Source organism: Epinephelus lanceolatus, chromosome 10, assembly GCF_041903045.1.
Source record: "Epinephelus lanceolatus isolate andai-2023 chromosome 10, ASM4190304v1, whole genome shotgun sequence".
In the NCBI taxonomy this organism is placed as follows: domain Eukaryota; kingdom Metazoa; phylum Chordata; class Actinopteri; order Perciformes; family Serranidae; genus Epinephelus; species Epinephelus lanceolatus.
This window is the reverse complement of record NC_135743.1, coordinates 25,747,121-25,765,988: the sequence shown is the minus strand read 5'-3', so window position 1 is coordinate 25,765,988 and position 18,868 is coordinate 25,747,121. Positions and strand designations below refer to the sequence as shown.

The window sequence follows — 18,868 nt, the reverse complement described above, 5'->3', positions numbered from 1 at the left end:
AGGAGTGTTTCTGCTGGAGTGAGAGACAGACAGAGTGGAGAGGAGAGGGGGTGGTAGAGGAGAGCAGAGCAGGCAGGCAGGCAGGCAGGGGAGGGAATAAGAGGGAATGTGCATTGGTAGTCTCGTTTGCTGCAAGGCTTCCTCCTTCTACTCTGGAAAAACCTGTGTGTGTTGCCTTTGCTTGCCTAAATACCAGTCAGAAACACTAGTGGGGATTAACTACAGTGTGGGAAGGCAGATCACTGAACTAGATATGTACATAATTTCAAGTCAGACTTATAAGTGTGTGTGTTTGCAAGCCTGGGTAAATGAACTCGTTTCATTTAATACCATGCAGTGTGTGCAGCACACATCTCCACGCTTGCATCTGTGGCATCCACATCATGCACTTGAAAAATCATATATGAATAAATTAGCTCCCCCTGCACTGATCACTCATGATATTTAGCATGCATGTTAATATTTTTGTCATGCACAGCCTCCTGAGCAGTTGGTTTAAAGCACATAGTTTTTTATATGTTGGCAACACAACGTTGTTGAGTTGTGTGAACATTAGTCTCTCTTCATGTGGAGAAAATATTCCACCTATGGGGGGGAAGACAATGTGGTTTTAAGAGGGGGAAAAAAAGTTCAATCCGCAGTGGAGCGGATCCAGTCCGTGTTTTGCAGCCATCCGTGCGGCTCAGTAAAATGGCTGTATCTAGCGGAGCCTCGTGTTGGTTGGGTTTGCTCCCTGCCTCTACCCGGGCTCAGTAACACAACTCCCACAACAATTTCTGTCGCTTTTTTACGCATTGTATGGAGCCTCCTTCATATTTCTAACCCATTTACGGAACCGGAACTGGGATGGCAGCCGGATTCGGTCCGGTGTGAGGGGTGGGAATGAATCGGCTCAAGGATAAATGGTTATAAACAATTATTTATATTCAATGCTAGCTTTTGATTGTGACTGACTCGCCGAGAGAGTGAGAGAGAGGTGGGGTGGGGGGGTATATCATGGCCGCTCAGGTCGCCAGCGCCGCCACTCTTAACACTAGCCCGCCTTCCGAACTCAAAAAGCCGGATCGAGACCCCAAGGAGGAGTCGGTACCGGGGGAGAAGCAGTCAGACAAAAAGCAGCCGGGCTTGGACAGCGGATCGCCGGGCCGGGGGGATCTGCAGGACGGGGCCGACGGTGGAAATGCAGGGGGAGGAGGGGAACCTGAGATGAAGAACGGGAATGGGAACCCGCCCAGGGCTAACAATAATAACCAGAATGACTCTGTCGGACCGGAGGGAAATAACCACCCCGGCATGGTGCATCACCACGGCACCGCGTTTCCCCCACCTTCGTACGGATACAGTCAGCACTACGGTCGGGCCCCTTTTCATCAACATGGCGGACAACAAAGCCCTGGCATGGCAGCTGCTGCGGGTCCGGTCGTGCAGTCGAGCAACATGATGGACCCATATCAACCTAATTCACACGAGCATGGCTTTTCCAACCACCAGTTTAACAATTACAACCCATTCCCGAACAGGACTCCCTATCCCGGCCAAGCATACGCCATGAACTCCCCTCGCAGTACCCAGGCGCCGACAGCTGGGGGGCAGCCAGCTAACGTTAAGCAGCAGCCACCAGCGGGAGGACCCACGGCGATGGCTGGATCTTACAGTAACCAGAGATATAACATTGGAAACCCTCAACCTACATCCACACCGACACTCAACAAGCTCCTAACCTCCCCCAGCTCCACGCGGGGATATCCAAACTACCCGTCTAATGACTACAGTAGCCAAGAAGGAGCTAGTAAGGGACCAGCAGACATGGGCAGTAGCGGTCTGTATGGAGGGAGCAATCCGGGTTGGCAACAAAGAAGCCATCACCCGTCGCCTATGAGCCCGGGAAGTGCCGGGCAGCCGCTAGTTAGAAACCAGGTAAAGTCACATTATTACAGGAACATGATGTGGGCTTTAGCTCGTCTCCTTCCCTCCTCCTAGCTAGTTCACAACGTAGCAGGCCAGCCATTGTCTGCTACTAGTTCGCAAAGACTCTAAAATGGCTGCCTCTCGTGTGTGTTTTTTTTCCTTTACACCAGACCGTTAAATAATTGTTGTTTTAATATATCGATGAAGGTATGTAGCAGTGAAGGAGTGCCGCTTGAAGCAGATATAAGTTGTTGAAACGATGTAAGGACGTTCAGGGAGCCAAGAAGGCCCGACTTTGAAAAGGGACGAAAATACTCACCGAGGAGTAACGGCTCATTTTTTGTCTGTTAGCTTCTTTAGGCGTATTATACTCTGAATCTACCGTGTTATTCATGTTTATGTTACACGGGTATGTTAGGGGTAACATGTTCACACTCATATTAGTTTGTTGCTTACACAGTCACGTTTAAATCGTTTTCCTGTCCGATAGGCTGTAATTTTGTGGCTACGACGGAAGGAATGTGTTGCATGCCGAATCAGCCTCTCACGGCTAGTTAAATGGCTCGTGTATGTTCACTTTAAATCACTTAAATACCCCGTGAGATGTCAGGGAAGGATGTAAATCATTGCGTCTAAATCTTAAATACATTAAAAGACTTCCCATGTGCTGTAAAGCTACTGGGCTCCCCATGCATGTTGCCTGTAAACAGTGAGCTCAGCCCCTATGAGTGAGTGACTGCAGCCTGCAGATTGCAGTTTGCACTGGGATTTGAATTGTGGAGGTAAAATCCTGCTGTCAAAGCCAGGAGATAGTTGGTCTTTGGTTGACATGCTAGCTGAAATCTGATTGGCTCCTCATCCGCTGCTCATGGCCATTTCTAATTACATGTGATGCAAGGCAACAGTTGCTGATAAGAGCACACAGCATTTAATTCATCACAGGGTCACCAGAGGTACTGCTGTTTCACTCCTCTTCTCTGCACCACTTTTTCACTTTCAGCAAAACATGTAGTCTAGTGTTGGAGAAACTGGGGCATGGATGATGTGTGGTTTCATTTTATTTTTAATTTTACTTCTTGGCAAACATCCCCAAATGAGAAAAAAAAACCTCAAGTATTAACTGTTTGTTCTTGCATGGATGCAGCATGGCTTTAATAGTCCCACTAGAACCAGTCATATCACATACTTTGTAGCATGATGCCTTACATGTCAAGCGCACTCTGCACCATTGCACATGATAGTATTTGTTTGTATGAAACCCAAATAAAAACCACACAACAGCATTACTACAGATATTTAATGTATACAACATAATGCTTAAAGACAACACATGCTGTTTTGTTGTTATAAATAATTGACTTTCTTGTTATCAATTTACATACTACCGTATTTGTTATCTTTGATGGTGCCCAGATAAACAAATTACAGACTGATAACCATCTTTGTTACACACTATAACTTGTTTCACAGAAGCAAAAGGCAAATATGACCTCTGCCTGTGCGTGCGTGTGTGTGTGTGTGTTTCCGCTGTGTCTGGCATGCCACACAAGTTTGACTGTGTGACTGCAAAGAATTTCCCCCCAATCCTCCCCCCAAGCCAATCAGAAGGCAGTCCACCATCTTTCACTGGCCAAGGGAGTTTCCTCTCTGTCTTATGCAGATTAGCCATGTGCTGCTCTTATTTATTTCACTTCATTATCTTGGATCTGCAAAATGTCATGTAAGGCTTTTTGCATACTATTTGTTAAGGGCTGTTGTTAGGCGGAGGATGCTGTTCTCAGCAAAGCGCACATGTGGGAATTCACTCGATGTAATGCAAGGGAATACTTTCAGTTTCAAGTAGATGTTCTCTTGTTGAAATCATCTTAAAATACCCAACATTTTAAGTGCAAAGTGATTTTGGTAGGGGCTAGGGAATAATTGGATCCTAACAGAGCACAACACTACGCCGACAACAATGATGATTTAGTAACACCTAGTTTTTACCTGAGTGCAAATGTCTATGCTACCTTTTGGGTTATAGACAGGGTATGCTGCTGTGCATTTTCACCCTCTCCTGCTGTTGTGAAAGTGCCTCGTTCATTCCTGGTGTCATTCATCCAGAGCCAAACTGCTTTCTCTGGGGGAAAAAAAAGCTACTTGGACCAGGCTCAAAACAGGAGCACAGCTGGGATATGTTTAAGATTGGGCAGACTGCCCTCCATTTGAAAGTAGATATATATAGCTCTCTTGACTTCCGAAACTATGGCAAAGTGAGGTGAAAAAAAATCAGGGTAATGACCGTGGGAAATAAGGTGGGGAAAAAAAACACAATTTCCTCATTCACTGGAGTTTGTTTTTACACTTCTAGTCCCTGTGATAGTTACACACTGCAGCCACGTATTTTATGATCAGAGTGTAATGACATAATTAAGTTTTATAAGAACGAGGAGGTCTGCATGTAGTTGAAGCATCAGCTGCTTAGGTTGCCCCTATACTGTATGGTTGTTGACTTAATGTATTTTCTCACCATGTCCAGCCACCTGGTCCTATGGACCCAATGGGAAAAATGAGAGGTCAACCATATGGAGCAGGCAGTCCATACAGTCAGCAGTCACAGCAGGGGCCTCCCACAGGTCCACAACAGGGGCCTGGTTACCCTGGCCAGGGTTATGGCCCTCCAGGTCCTCAGCGATTCTCAGTGGGAATGCAAGGACGAACCCCTGGAGGCATGGGTAGCATGCCGTATGGTCCACAGGTATTTCACATGATTAATCTTAATTTGATCATTGTCAGTGTTTTTTCAGTGAGTTTGAAGTCTTATATGTTTGTCTATTCTTTGCAGATGGGATCTTATGGACAGCAGGGACCAGGAGGCTATGGCTCTCAGGGCCAGGCACCATATTACGGCCAGCCCGGCCAGGCTCCTCACCCAAGCCAGCAGCAAACCCCTTACCCCCAGCCCCCACCAGGACAACCGGGTGGCCAGACACCTTACCCAGGACAGTCCCACCCTCCACCATCTTCTGCTCCACACACCCAGGGAGGACAACCCTATCAGCAGCCCCACATGCCCCCACAGTCCCAGGGGCCACTGCCAGGCCCATCCCAAGGGCCCCCACAGTCTCAGCCCCCGTATTCCCAAACCTCAGCCCCACAGTCTGGCCAGTCTCTCTACGCTCAGCAGCAGGGTCCTCCCAGCCAGGCCCCGCAGCAGCCAAGTTCCCAGGAACCCCCCGGATCACAGGGACAGTCCAGCTACCCAGGATCCACACCAGGGCCTCAGCAGCCCCCCTCTCAACAACAGCAGGCACAGTCCCAGCCTCCACAGCAGCCACCGGGACACAGCCAACACCCACAGGGCCAGCCTGCAGCATACCCGCAGAACCCTCAGCAGCAGCAGCAGCAGCAGCAACAGCAGCAGCAAGCACAACAGTCACCTTATCAGCGCTTTCCTCCTCCACAACAGCAGGTACGACCCCCGGTCTGGGATCATATTCATCATACTTAATTATCTTTCTCCGCGTGTGTGTTCACATGCATGCTTTCCTGTAATTCTGGCAGTATACTTAGGCACATGTTCTGATGTGTTTTAGGAGGTATCCCAGGACTCATTTCAGTCCAATGCCCCTCCATCCAGTCAGCCTAAATCTGGCCCAGAGGACAGTCAAGGCCGCCCCTCCAGCCTTCCGGTTAGTTGCTTGTTATATCACTGCTGGAACATAAAAATCCTCTTCAAATTGTGTTTTTGCTTTTTCACCCTCGTGTAACATGGCTAGTCAGTATTAATGTCTTGTAGTTTTTATTACACAGGACATATTAATTAGATTATTTCTTTGCCAGTATGAGGTGCATTACATTTAAAATTCCCCTTAAAATGTCAGGGACCTATTTCTTAAAAGCTTCCATTTTGCTGCGTGTTTGTGTTGTGGCTGCTGTGCTTTCTGTCACTCGATGATTTAAGACTTTGTGTGCTGCTGCATGTTAGCGGTTGTTGAGGGTCAGCCTTATGAAAAAGGAGCCGTGTAGATGGCTAAATCTAAGACGAATGCAAGAGTGTTTGTTTGTGTATTGAAATCACATGGCAGGGCTGCTGCTATATGCTGACTCAGCTCGCATCCTACAAACCTTGGTAACCATGACAACCCCGGCACTAATGCGCTCTCATTTTTTTCTTTGAAAAAGATAAATAAGGACAAAGGCCTCTGGGTCTGTGTGTGTGTAGTATTTGTATGTGTGCCACTCGTGTCTAAACAACAGAGAAGGAATTGCAACATGTTAATACTACAGCCTGTGTGTGAAATACACAATGCAGTGCTATAAAACGTTTTGAAAAAAAATACAGTGTGTGTCAAAATGCACTTAATCTGAATCTTCTGAAGCCATAAATTGTCCCTTTTCTTTAATAAACCATGTTTGTTGACTCTACTTCTGCTTTTCCCTTTTTCTGCATGTGTTTTTTTTTTTTTTAGGACCTGTCAGGGTCCATCGATGACCTGCCTACAGGTACAGAGGGTGCCCTGAGTCCCGGCGTGAGCACGTCAGGTGTGTCGAGCAGCCAGGGTGAGCAGAGTAACCAGGCTCAGTCACCCTTTTCTCCTCACACGTCTCCCCACCTGCCAGGCATCCGTGGGCCTTCACCCTCGCCAGCTGGCTCCCCTGCCAGCGCCAGCACACCCCGCACAGGACCGCTGTCACCCGCCAACATGCCAGGTGGGCTGATCCCTCACACATTTAAATGAGACATATGATCAGTAGCATAATTCTAACATTTGTGATCTAGGCACCAAATGACTTGTGTTTAAGGTTGTTACAAATTTATGTGTTGATTTTGCCTAAACTTAGATCCAGTTATTAAAGTATTGTATTTGGTCGACATATTTTATTGAGAACACTAACAAGAGCTAAACCATACTATTATAATCGATTGTAATTTCCTGATGTAGAATTCCCCCTTCAGTAGTTTCAAACCTTGAAAAAACAGTTCCACAAACTGTGATGACATCATTCTCCATCTTCTTTTTTTAAACTTCACTGAAGCTATAATCTCTATATAAAGCTCTGCTTTTATGGCTGCCTCACCCTACAGCCATTGGTAACATTAAAGACGTTCTCTATTCACAGTTTTCTTCAAAACTCAGCCTGATATATTTGGTATCCTCTATCACCTCGAGGTCTCAGCTACACTTAAAAATATTAACATTCTGTTTGTTGGACAGTGTTTATTCACAAAACGTGCATTCGTAAGGATTGAGCTAATGGGTCCGGCAGTAATAAAGATGTTTAATATGGCTTTGAAAATGGTGGGAGGTTAACAACTTGGACTTGTTTAAGAAAAGTCTGACCAAACAACTGAGCCAAATACTAACCAAAACCATATTTGTGTTGAAGAAGAAATGGTGAGAGCTGCAGTGGGTCAAGACACAAGGCGATGATGATGATAGGAAAAAATCAGGCTCTTTGTAAGGATAGAGCAAGCAGTCAAATAAGGATAAAAACAATGACTGTCCAGCTTACTTAATGCAGGAGTCCAGGGTATAGGTAGTCTGAAAAGCACCCGTTGAAATGCATGGGTCATCCATGTATTAATGGAGGACTTTTACCATTGACCATGAAGTAAGCTGGACAGTCATTGTTTTTTATCCTTTTGGATCATATTTGGGTTAATTCCATGGTTTGCTTGTTGGCGCAAATTAATTTTTTAAAATGGCATCTTGCAAAGGGTTGAAATTGTAACATCCTTTCATGTTGGGCAGAAAAACATGTTTGTCCACTGACAAAATGGAGCCAAATACATATTTAGAAAAGAGAAATTCTACTTAACTTCCTACTCAGAATTTGGTAAGGAGCTAACTGGATACACATTCTTAAGAAACATATTCTGGTTTCAGTTTGGTTAAATGCTTAATATTAAAAATCAGACTTGTCCTTATTGTGAGTAACCATCGAAGCTATATTATAACCAAAATAGCTTGTAACTCAGTGCTTATATTGTACCTTTTTGAGCTAACACTAACTCGACTTAAATATTTTTATTTAGGGACCCAGATGCCTCCCAGACCATCAAGTGTGCAGTCAGATGGGAGTCTACACCCTGCAATGAGCCAGTCTCCAATGGCCCAGGACAGAGGTATGCTGCAGACACTTAAGTATTCAAAGAAATTACCATGCCAGTAGTACTTGCTGTAGCGTCTGAGTCTGAGCACTGTCTCCCTTACTTGCCTTCTTTCAGGGTTTATGCAGAGAAACCCTCAGATGCCCCCCTATGGCTCCCCTCAGTCAGCCTCTGCACTGTCGCCGCGCCAGTCCTCAGGGGGACAGATGCACCCCGGGATGGGCCCATATCAGCAGAACAACTCCATGGGTGGCTATGGACAGCAGGGAGGACAATATGGCCCCCAAGGTGTGTGCCTTTTAAAATGGTCTTTGTCATGGTTTTACTTGAAGTGAGTGGTTCATCTAGTTTTGAAATTCTATTCTGTGAAAAGATAAGTTTTGTTTGTGAAAAGATAAATTGTGAAATGGCTTCTAGACTGGGAGTTTATAAGGCATATGTTTTGATTTCTTGAGGTTTTCCACTTAATTTACCGTCTATTCATGAAGTTTTATCATGTGCATTTCCCATTAGACAAACCTATGGAATATATCTCCCCTGCCTCATAGGAATACCATGCTATCGTTAGTCCCTCCCTCTGACTCTGTTGCAGCTATTTATAGCTGTGAAGCAGAGAGTCAGCTGACGTAGCAGAGCCTCCTGTCAGTAGAGCTGAGACTGTGACGAAGGCTTGTTGCTCAGGGTGCATAGCTCTCTCTGCTAGCACACTGTAGGGAAAAAAGTCTGCCTCACACAGCTCTTAGGGAAAGACTCTGTCATAGTTACAACAATCCAACTTTAATGTTGAACACAAATGAACTTCTGGTTAGTGCTGTGAATTTTTTTCCCTCACCACTATACAGTTACAGCCAAGTGACTTAACGTGATCATTTATTGCTATAATGTCATCCATAGGTTATCCTCGACAACCCGGCTATGGCAACATGCCCAACGCAAACTACACCGGGCCGGGCATGGGCCCAATGAACTCCATGGCAGGGCAGGGTGGGGGGCCGCCATATGCTGGCATGCCCCCAGGAAGGATGCCTCCTAATCAAATGGGTGCACGCCCCTATGGCCCCAGTATGGGTCCAAATATGGGCCCCAACATGGGTCCAAACATGCCGCCTAACATGGGCAACATGCCACCCCAGGTAGGCTCAGGAATGTGTCCTCCTCCAGGCATGAACAGAAAGCCCCAGGACCCTGCAGCCATGCAGCACCCCGCCACCAACTCAATGCACAACAGGTTGGTTTATGATCCTCAAGTGCCGACCTTTATTTGCCCCACACAGGACCTCTGACTTCTCACATGCTTAAATATCAGAGACCCAGGGTGTCTGTAGGCCATTAAAAAGTCTTAAATTCACTTTTATAAATATTAGACCTGACAAGTCATTAAATAGTCTTAAATTTAAATTTGTGAGCTCTTAATTGTCACCGACATTATCTAATTTCATTTATCCATCTTTTCTTTGTCAAAATGAGTTAAGGTCTTATAATGTTACAGATCTTTAAAAACTACCATTGGACCTAACACTTTCTTTTTACTTTTTACTTGCACTTACCTGTTGGCAAAATGAAGACTAACTTAACTCATTAATAACCATGGTCCTACACAAAACCTACCTCTGCACAGAACCACATATATACCACTTATCATTTAATTCACCTGGCTTTAGCAAGGCTTTAAAAAAGAAAGAGATTAGAGAGATTGCCCAAAAATCTGTCTTAAATTGTGTTAAAAATATCTTGAAAATGTTAAATTTAACCGTCTTATATTTGTAGACACCCTGGATACCACACTTATGTCAGTACCAGATGCTCATTTGTTTTCTCCTCCATCCAGGATGCCTGGTTACCCCAACATGTCTCCAGGCATGATGGGCTCCGGCCCACCCTATGGCCCTCCCATGAACAACATGCCTGGAATGATGAACACTCAAGGTGGATCACCTTATCCTATGGGGCCAAACATGGCCAATAACTCAAGTGGTAAGTTCTACAAATACAACCACATCTAGAGTTACTCTCTTTTTAATAATGTGGCCATTCACAACTGATTCCAATCCCTATCACTGTGTGCAGGTATGGCCCCCAGTCCAGAGGTGAACAATAAGATGAATAACAAAGTAGATGGGAGTGTAACGCCCAAGCCAGAGCCCAAAGCTAAGGTAACCTGTCTACTATATGTTGTAACATCAGTAATTTTAAAAATGTTTGAAAGTTTGAACATATGAAATGTCTGCTGTTGGTGCATCCATTTTGAAACTGGTTTCTGATTAATCTTGCACAAAACAGAAGCCCAACTCCTCCACCACAACCAATGAGAAGATAACACGTCTGTATGAGTTGGGACCAGAGCCGGACAGGAAGATGTGGGTGGACCGTTTTTTGGCCTTCATGGAGGAGAAAGCCATGGGCATGACCAACCTGCCTGCTGTGGGACGCAAACCCCTCGACCTCTTCCGGCTGTATATGTCAGTCAAAGAGATCGGAGGCATGACACAAGTTAGTGCGGCATTTATAAGCAATAATAACACCTAAAATAGATTTATTGGCACCAGCTATTGCAGTCTTTATTCTAAATATATCTTGTGTGTCTCCCAGGTGAGTAAGAATAAGAAATGGCGTGATCTGGCCACTTCCCTGAATGTGGGTACATCCAGCAGTGCTGCCAGCTCGCTCAAGAAACAGTACATCCAGTGTCTGTATGCCTTCGAGTGCAAAATTGAGCGTGGTGAAGACCCTCCTCCGGAGATTTTTACGGACAACAAAAAGAACCAAGCTGCTAAGGTCCAGCCACCCTCTCCAGGTTAGAGCTGCACTTCTGCCTTCGTTTTAACTGAACATGTGTTTCAGTTCAGTTTTCAATTCATTAATTTAAACAGAAATACATAACTTGCTGAAATTGAGTGTCATTAAAGTACCCCTATCTGTCTTCTTCTCCCTTACTTGGAACTGAAGCGTCCCTCTGCTCTACAGCTGGGTCAGGCTCTCTGCAGGGTCCTCAGACACCCCAGTCCACCAGCAGCTCCATGGCTGAGGGTGGAGACCTAAAACCTCCCACCCCAGCCTCCACTCCTCATACCCAGATGCCCCCCATGCCACCTGGGTCCAGGTGACTCATATTAAACACCTCTTATTTCTACCATTTCTAGCTTCTAAAAGACATTTTAATGAGAGAAACTAATTTCTTTCTGTCTTTTCCTCCGTCTCTCCCACGAATCCCCTCATCTCTCTTCCCCCTCACCCCTGCTTCTTTGTAGGAGCAGTGTTAACCTGCAGGACCCCTTCTCTGAAGGAAGTGACCCCGCTTTTCCCAGGAAGAACATGACGCCCAACTCTGCCTATCAGTCCGGCATGAACACACCAGACATGCAAGGGCGCGTGGGCACCTACGAACCCAACAAGGACCCCTTTGGTAACATGCGGAAAGGTGGGCAAGCAAGTTGAATGGATCATGTTATCCTAGAAACTAAATTGCTCGCTTAATTGCCCGTTCAGTCAATCCGTTCTTAATGGGCTGTAATTCTGAATGCATTTCCAGTTGGGGAGCAGTTTCTGCCTGCTAACCAGGGCCCAAACAGCGGGGTGGGTGACCAACAGCAGCAGCAACCGCCACAACAGCAGCCGCAACAGCAACAGCCTCCGTTCAACAGAGGACCGCCCGGGGCCATGGGCACAATGCCAATGGGGCCCAGACAGCAGTATCCCTATGGACCAGGTTACGACAGGAGGTAAGAATCATTGAACGGAAGAAGGCATTTTCAAGGTCACTGAACACTGCTGATTACAACCAGCAGCTATTTTTATGATCAATCACATCTTAAAGCTCCTCTGCAGGTCAGGAAAAGAATCAGTAAGGCTGATTTGTTTTATATTTGATTCAATTTCAAGAATAACATGGCAGTCGTCTGGTTTCTTACACATGCTTTGAGCTGATGATGTACTCCCAGGGAGTGACATGATTTTGTTATGGAAACCAGAAGCAAATATAATCTTCAAATTCAGTCAAACACATCTGAAAAAACGCTGCAATTTTAGATAAGAAAAAGATGAGGTTGGACTGGGGTGCATGTGTCATGTTACTGTCACATCTCTGCCCATCGAGGGAGTCAAATTTACTCTGTGTTGTTAATTTATTCATCATCATTTCATTTGTAATGCTGTAATAGTTACTGATATGTTACCTGTGCGATAGAAGAAGGCTCACGCACTGGATTTGTGCTGCTCTGAACAATAAATCAACAGAATTAATAAGCTGCAAAATGACTGATTGCCGAGTTGTACCTGACAGGCAATAGCCAGATAAAAAAAATTAAACAATGACTGTTGGCTAGCAGGTGATATTAAATTGCAACCTAAGTATTCATGTTGATGGTGTCATCGTAACCTTTTGAATCCTTTTGGGGGGTTTTTCTTAATGAGCTCGAGCATAATTTGTATGTCTGTGTGTAGCAGAATATGGTCAAACAAACAAATGTGTACTGTTGTGGTTTTCCCAGATCGGAGCAAGGAATGGGCCCAGAGGGCAACATGGGATCCGGTGCTCCTCAGCCAAACCCTATGATGCCTGCCAACGCCGACACAGGGATGTATTCGCCAAATCGCTTCCCACCACAGCAGCCACGGTCAGTTCACACAGCTCTTATTTGCCAAGCTTGATTGGTTTAAAGCTACTGTCAGTGAAAGCTGTTTGTTCTTTATATAAAACAAATGTATTAGTTTTATGAGTCCTGATGTAATAGAAGGTTTCATGAATGCTTGAAATGTATGACGGTTTGTCAGTATTGTTACAAGACATCCTATTTTATCCTGTGTAGTTAGAGGCAATGTAATTTCACATTATCTCGATATTTATTATCCTGACAAATTAACATTAACATTTATTAATACTAGAATTTTGTCGCCATCCTTCATGGATAAAATATTTACTCCAAATCTTACTTAACCTTCACAGCTCTTTGGTTTGGGCTCGTTGTATGTGGGTGTGGTGATTTAAGCACAGTTATATTGGTTTGAAATGCACTTTCAGTTTCAGATGTGTGAATCCCATTTACATTGTCTGGATGCCGATATGATTTACCAAATAGTAAGCTGTACAGTTAGCAGAAAGAGTTGGTTATTTATATTAAGCAATTACATTTAGCCTTTATATTTAATGATAATATTAGAGATTGAGGACAAAATAATGAAACTGTTTAAACTGAGATGGGTATAATGGAGATTTATTATGATGTAATTGAGTGTAAAGCTGGAAAAAAAGAAACCCTGAATATTTTTTTGACAGGTTCATCACTATAAAGTATACTGTTGGCTGTGTGTGTGTGTGTGACTGTACATGTGTAACAGCGGGCCATGACTTCATCCAGTGTGTTAGAGATGCATAATATTTTCATGATCAAACTAAGGAGGCATAATGTTTGCAGGCATGATTCCTATGGTAATCAGTATCCTGGACAGGGAACGCCCCCTACAGGCTCCTACCCAAATCAGCAGCCTGGAATGTACCCACAACAACAACAGGTCAATGATCCAACTGCACCACACTAACTTCACTGCTGAATATATTGTGTTGGTTCATTATATCGTTTTCTCTTTAGCTGAGCTACTGTCATATATTAGATTTTGTTTTCAGCAGGAAATTGTGTTTTGAACCCATGTGATTACATTGCTGTTGAAATAGTTTGAATTAATTGTGTCTCTCTGAACCTTTTTGATGTATAGAGTTACAAGCGTCCTGTGGAAGGGGGTTATCCTCCATCGAAACGTCATGAGGCAGAGTACAGTGGGCCTTTCCATGGTGGACAACAACCACCGCAGCAGCAACAGCAAGGAGGTGCTTCTGCACCCTCTTCAGGACAGCAGGAGTCGTACAATCAGTACAGCGGCAGTGGACCCTACCCCGGCTCTGATCGCCGTCCACCCGGCCCAGGCAATCAGTTCCCCTTTCCCTTTGGTCGTGAACGTATGCAGGGAGCGACGGGGCCCAACGCTCAGCCCAACATGCCCCCTCAAATGATGCAGTCAGGCCCTGAGGGTCCTCAGGGAGGCATGTGGCAGGGACCGCGAGACATGAACTATCAGAACTACCCCAGCCGACAGGGTGGCCCTGGGGGCCCACCCCAGGGACCTGGTTACCCTGGCATGAACCGCTCAGAGGAGATGATGTCATCAGAACAGCGCATGAATCACGATGGCCAGTGGGGGGGTCAGATGGGCCCGCGGCAGCCTCCTTACGGTCCAGCGGGACCTGGCCAACCTATGCCTCGTTCAGTACAGTCCAACTACCCCCAGCCCCCTCAGGGTGTGCAGAACCACATTCCACAGGTGTCCAGCCCGGCCTCCATGCCCCGCCCCATGGATAGCAGGACATCACCTAGTAAATCTCCCTATATGCACGGAGTAATGAAAATGCAGAAGGCTGGCCCTCCAGTACCTGCGTCTCACATAGTGCCCCCTCCGGTGCAGTCGCCTCTGATAAGGCGAGACATGCCTTTTCCCCCGGGCTCCATAGAAGCTTCCCATCCTGTCCTAAAACCACGTCGGAGACTCACCATGAAAGATATTGGTATGACTTAAGTTAAGATCATAAATATTTAACTCCTTTATTATGCCTAATGCTGCTTAGTCCAGCCATGTTGTTTTAAGTTGCTTAGAGAGTACCAACTGTGTTCTTTGTCTTGACCACTCAGGAACCCCAGAAGCCTGGAGAGTCATGATGTCATTAAAGTCTGGTTTATTGGCTGAGAGTACGTGGGCCTTGGATACCATCAACATTCTCCTCTATGATGACAACAGTATTTCCACCTTTGATCTCAACACGGTGAGACTTGACATTGAGCCTTTACTGATGGTTAATCACGGTGTACTATGCGTAGTGAGTGATAATGTCTAATTATTTTCTTTATCAATGTTCTTCCTTTAGTTGCCTGGCCTACTGGAGTTGGTGGTTGAGTATTTCAGACGCTGCCTCATTGAAATCTTCGGCATTCTTCGCGAGTATGAGGTGGGAGATCCTGGCCAGAGGACACTACTTGATCCTGATGCCTTGAAGGGAGACTGGGACAGCACAGAAGAGGAGGAGCCACGGGCCGAGGACATGGAACAAGAGGAAGGAGAGGATGATGAAGAAGAAGAGGAGGAGGAAGCAGAAACGGAGGGGCCAGCTCATGTGAAGGAGGAGGAGGAGGAGCAACAGCAGTGCTCTGAGTCTCGGGGTCGAGATGAGAAGACAGAAGATGAGGAGAGGAAGAGCAAGGGTCCTTCATCTGAACAGACGGCCCCATCGCAATCCTTAGCTGCCCATGAGAGACCCAAACAGGCCAGCAAGTTTGACAAGTTTCCTCTAAAGGTGGTACGAAAGAAAGACCCATTTACGGCTGGCCAGTCCAATAATCATGGCAAAGTGCAAGAGTTTGATAGTGGGTTAATTCATTGGAGCGCCGGAGGGGGAGACTCAACAGAACACATCCAGACTCACTTTGAACCACGCAAAGACTTCTTGGAACCACGAGAACGGATATCAGTGCCCTCAAGTTTGCTGAAGCGACGAGTCCCAGAAGACGTGTTACTGGAAAACTGTTTGCCAATCGAGGAAGAGAAAAGGAAGAATCAGGATGAAGAAGAAAGGCCAAAAGACGCATCTTCCTCAGAGAAAGCAGAAGTCTCAGAGAAGGCCAGCCCCTCGCTCAGCGGTGAGGAGGAGCGGAAAACAGACTCTGAGACAAAGACAGTTGAAAAAGTTGGTAAAAGTCACCAGGAGAATAATAGACCCATTCCTCCCTCTGACAGTGTTTTAACCCAGCAGCCACAGCAGACTGCCACCATCCTGGAGGACGAGCCTCACAGTAAAGACGAGGGTCCGCTCATTGCACTGGCTAACTGGCAGGATTCTTTAGCCCGCCGCTGCATTTGTATCTCCAATATTGTCCGCAGCCTTTCCTTTGTGCCAGGCAATGACCACGAGATGTCCAAACATCCAGGGCTGCTACTGCTCCTGGGACGCCTGATCCTGCTCCACCACAGGCACCCAGAGCGCAAACAGGCCCCGCTCACCTACGAGAAAGATGAGGATTCAGACGAGGGAATGGGCCAGAGGGATGAATGGTGGTGGGACTGCTTGGAGCTCCTGCGGGAGAACACACTGGTCACTTTGGCGAACATCTCAGGCCAACTGGACCTCTCCATCTACCCTGAGAGCATCTGCTTGCCTCTGTTGGATGGGCTTCTCCACTGGGCTGTCTGCCCATCAGCAGAGGCCCAGGACCCTTTCCCCACCCTCGGCCCCCACAGTGCTTTGTCACCTCAGAGACTGGTCCTGGAGACGCTAAGCAAACTAAGCATCCAAGACAACAATGTGGACCTCATCTTGGCCACTCCACCATTCAGTCGGTTGGAGAAGCTATATGGGAACCTGGTGCGGTTAATCGGAGACAGGAAGGTTGCGGTGTGCAGGGAGATGGCCGTGGTCCTACTGGCCAACCTGGCGCAGGGTGATACTGTGGCGGCCCGAGCAATCGCTGTTCAGAAAGGCAGCGTGGGCAATTTGCTGGGCTTCCTGGAGGATAGTCTGGCTGCCACACAGCTTCAGCAGAGCCAGAGCTCTCTGCTACACCTACAGGGGATGCACTTCGAGCCCACAAGCCCGGACATGATGCGGCGAGCTGCCCGGGCTCTGCACGCCTTAGCCAAGGTGGAGGAGAACCACTCAGAGTTCACACTACACGAGTCCCGACTCCTCGACCTTTCAGTGTCCCCCCTAATGAACTCGCTGGTTTCTCATGTTATCTGTGATGTACTCTTTTTGATTGGCCAGTCATGACAGCTGTAGGGAGCCGTGGCTCCACTTTCTGGGGGTTTTATCCCCGATCCCCACTTCCCTGGAAACCTGGCTTGTGTGTGTAACAGGGCAAGGAAAGTTCAAGTGACAGTCTTTAATTTATGAAAATCCTTCAGACTCCGTTCTCTGAGCCCTCCCCAGGCCGTCCTTGCTCGAGGAGGGTAATCACAGAGCTGTGGTGGATTACAAACCAGAGAGATGCCCACAAAGTGACACTACTTGCAACATGAATGCCAACTGGATGACACAGAGCAGAGCACCACAGTTGGGAGACTGTTCTGCACTTGGGGAAAAAGTACTTTTTAACAAAGATAAATAAATGAATAAATAAATAAATAGCTGAAAAACAAAAACTGTAACCAAAGTTGCTGTCTCGTTTACAGTGAGTTTGGGAGACACAGTGTGCCCTAGCTCTCCCCTCGAGGGCACAATGAGTCTGTAACTGGTTGACGTTCAGAGGTGAAGCAGACTGACAAGTGGCCTACTGGTTATAGTTGCTGTAGTTGGATTCTCACCAGTCAGCCCGACAGTAGACTAAGTGCTGTCAATAGACACCTTCACCGGGGAGGCCTGTGCAGTGTGCAGTAGATTGTAGGACATTTTCTGTACCGTACTGCTCTTGAGTGTAAGCATTCTGTAACACACGTTTCACACAGAAGCAGAAGATGCAGCTCCTCTAGAGTTTTGAGGTCATTTTAGTTTGGTGTTAAACAGAAAATGGCTTTCTTCCCCAAAGTATCAAGAACCTACAACACCCTTACCTCCTCTTATCCCTTGATTGTATGAATACCCTTATGAAAAGAAATCACCTCTTAGGACTGGTTTTCAACTTCAAATACAGCTTTGCTGTGGTGTATATATAATGTTGTACATTACACTTCCTTTCTCTGTGTCTGTCTCTGTCTGTGTCACTATTCTCACACTTGTTATTGGTGAGGGATTGAGGCTGACATGTGAGTTTGGTCCGTGACCTCCAGTCCCCGCTGATTAGACCCACACCTCTGGTCTCTCCACAGCTCCGTAGTGCGGCAGACACGGCTCAAACCTGTTATCTCCTGGTACAACAAAAATAAACTAGATGAAGTACACATTTGACAATTTTTCTTCAGTCATGGATTCTGCATATTTGTATTTCAGACTATGTAGCTAAGACAACATGTAAATTCCTCCCTTTCCCTTTTTTGGCTCAATGAATATCATTTATTCAGTATGAAATCTTTATACTATATGTTCCACGTGGTAAGAATAAATGTACATTAAATCTTCGTAAGCTGTTTGATGGTTTTGTTTTTCTGGAATAGTGGCCTCTTCTGGACAAACAATTCAAACTAGTGTATGAATTCACATAAAATTGGGTTACAAAATTTCTGAAATTCGTCTTCACCGCAGGAAACTTGTAGGAAATATGGTCCTACTCAGTAGACACAACTGTTGACATGGAAATTACTGTTTGCATTAGCTCTAGTACTGTTAAAATGGCTCAGCAAATTAACTGCAGACATGTAAGGAGAAGAACTACAGCTGAGTTGCTCCACTAATGTTAATATGCTGCATGACCATGGTTGGATTACTGAACAGGCCTTCTGGGCACAGGCCCCGGGGCCCAGAGTGTCAAGCCCCCCCTGGTCTTAACCTGCAGAAGGTCACACAAATTAACACATACTGCCCAGGAAGAGAAACAAAACAACCACAAGGAGAAACAAAATTACCTCAAAGAGACATATAAAAAAAACCCTTGACTAGGCCACACAAAATTACCACAAACAGGAAACCACAGAAAGGTAAACAACAACAACAACTACAAAGAGATGCAGAGCAACAACAAAAAGGAGGCAAAACCACCACTAAGTCTAAGTCTCCTATGTATGAGGGGTGGTGGGGCCTTTTGCAAATCTGTATCCAGTGGCCAATAGTCACATAATCTGCCTATGAACATATCATAAAGCTTAAAGGACTGTGCATAGGTGTTCTCTCTCTACCGATTAAATATGTATGCAAAAAAAGCTTTAAGCTCCATTTAAGTTAAACATTTCAGTCTATTT

At 45.9% G+C, this 18,868-nt stretch overlaps 1 protein-coding gene across 3 annotated transcripts; it reads left to right on the top strand.

The window, feature by feature from the left end:
* Positions 1–713: 713 nt before the first annotated feature.
* arid1aa (AT-rich interaction domain 1Aa) lies at positions 714–18,091 on the top strand. 3 transcript variants are annotated; one of them, XM_033640332.2, is made up of 20 exons: positions 714–1,917; positions 4,427–4,645; positions 4,733–5,359; positions 5,484–5,579; positions 6,360–6,600; positions 7,928–8,017; positions 8,120–8,290; positions 8,897–9,230; positions 9,831–9,976; positions 10,070–10,155; positions 10,283–10,492; positions 10,592–10,796; positions 10,949–11,102; positions 11,257–11,420; positions 11,532–11,721; positions 12,490–12,615; positions 13,414–13,510; positions 13,712–14,555; positions 14,680–14,810; positions 14,913–18,091. In XM_033640332.2, the coding sequence occupies exons 1-20, from the start codon at positions 997–999 to the stop codon at positions 16,806–16,808; spliced, it is 6,948 nt and encodes a 2,315-aa protein (XP_033496223.2). In that variant the 5' UTR covers positions 714–996; the 3' UTR covers positions 16,809–18,091. The 3 variants fall into 3 exon arrangements, with proteins under 3 accessions (XP_033496223.2, XP_033496222.2, XP_033496225.2); XM_033640331.2 differs by having other exon boundaries at positions 11,251–11,420; XM_033640334.2 differs by lacking the exon at positions 5,484–5,579 and having other exon boundaries at positions 11,251–11,420.
* Positions 18,092–18,868: the final 777 nt, after the last annotated feature.

Bases quoted from the DNA above. Each gene is read 5' to 3' on its own strand.
- arid1aa (XM_033640331.2), top strand. From the start codon at position 997: ATGGCCGCTCAGGTCGCCAGCGCCGCCACTCTTAACACTAGCCCGCCT. The intron at 1,918-4,426 runs GTAAAGTCACAT...CACCATGTCCAG, and splicing joins AGCCGCTAGTTAGAAACCAG to CCACCTGGTCCTATGGACCC. The intron at 8,018-8,119 runs GTATGCTGCAGA...GCCTTCTTTCAG, and splicing joins TCCAATGGCCCAGGACAGAG to GGTTTATGCAGAGAAACCCT.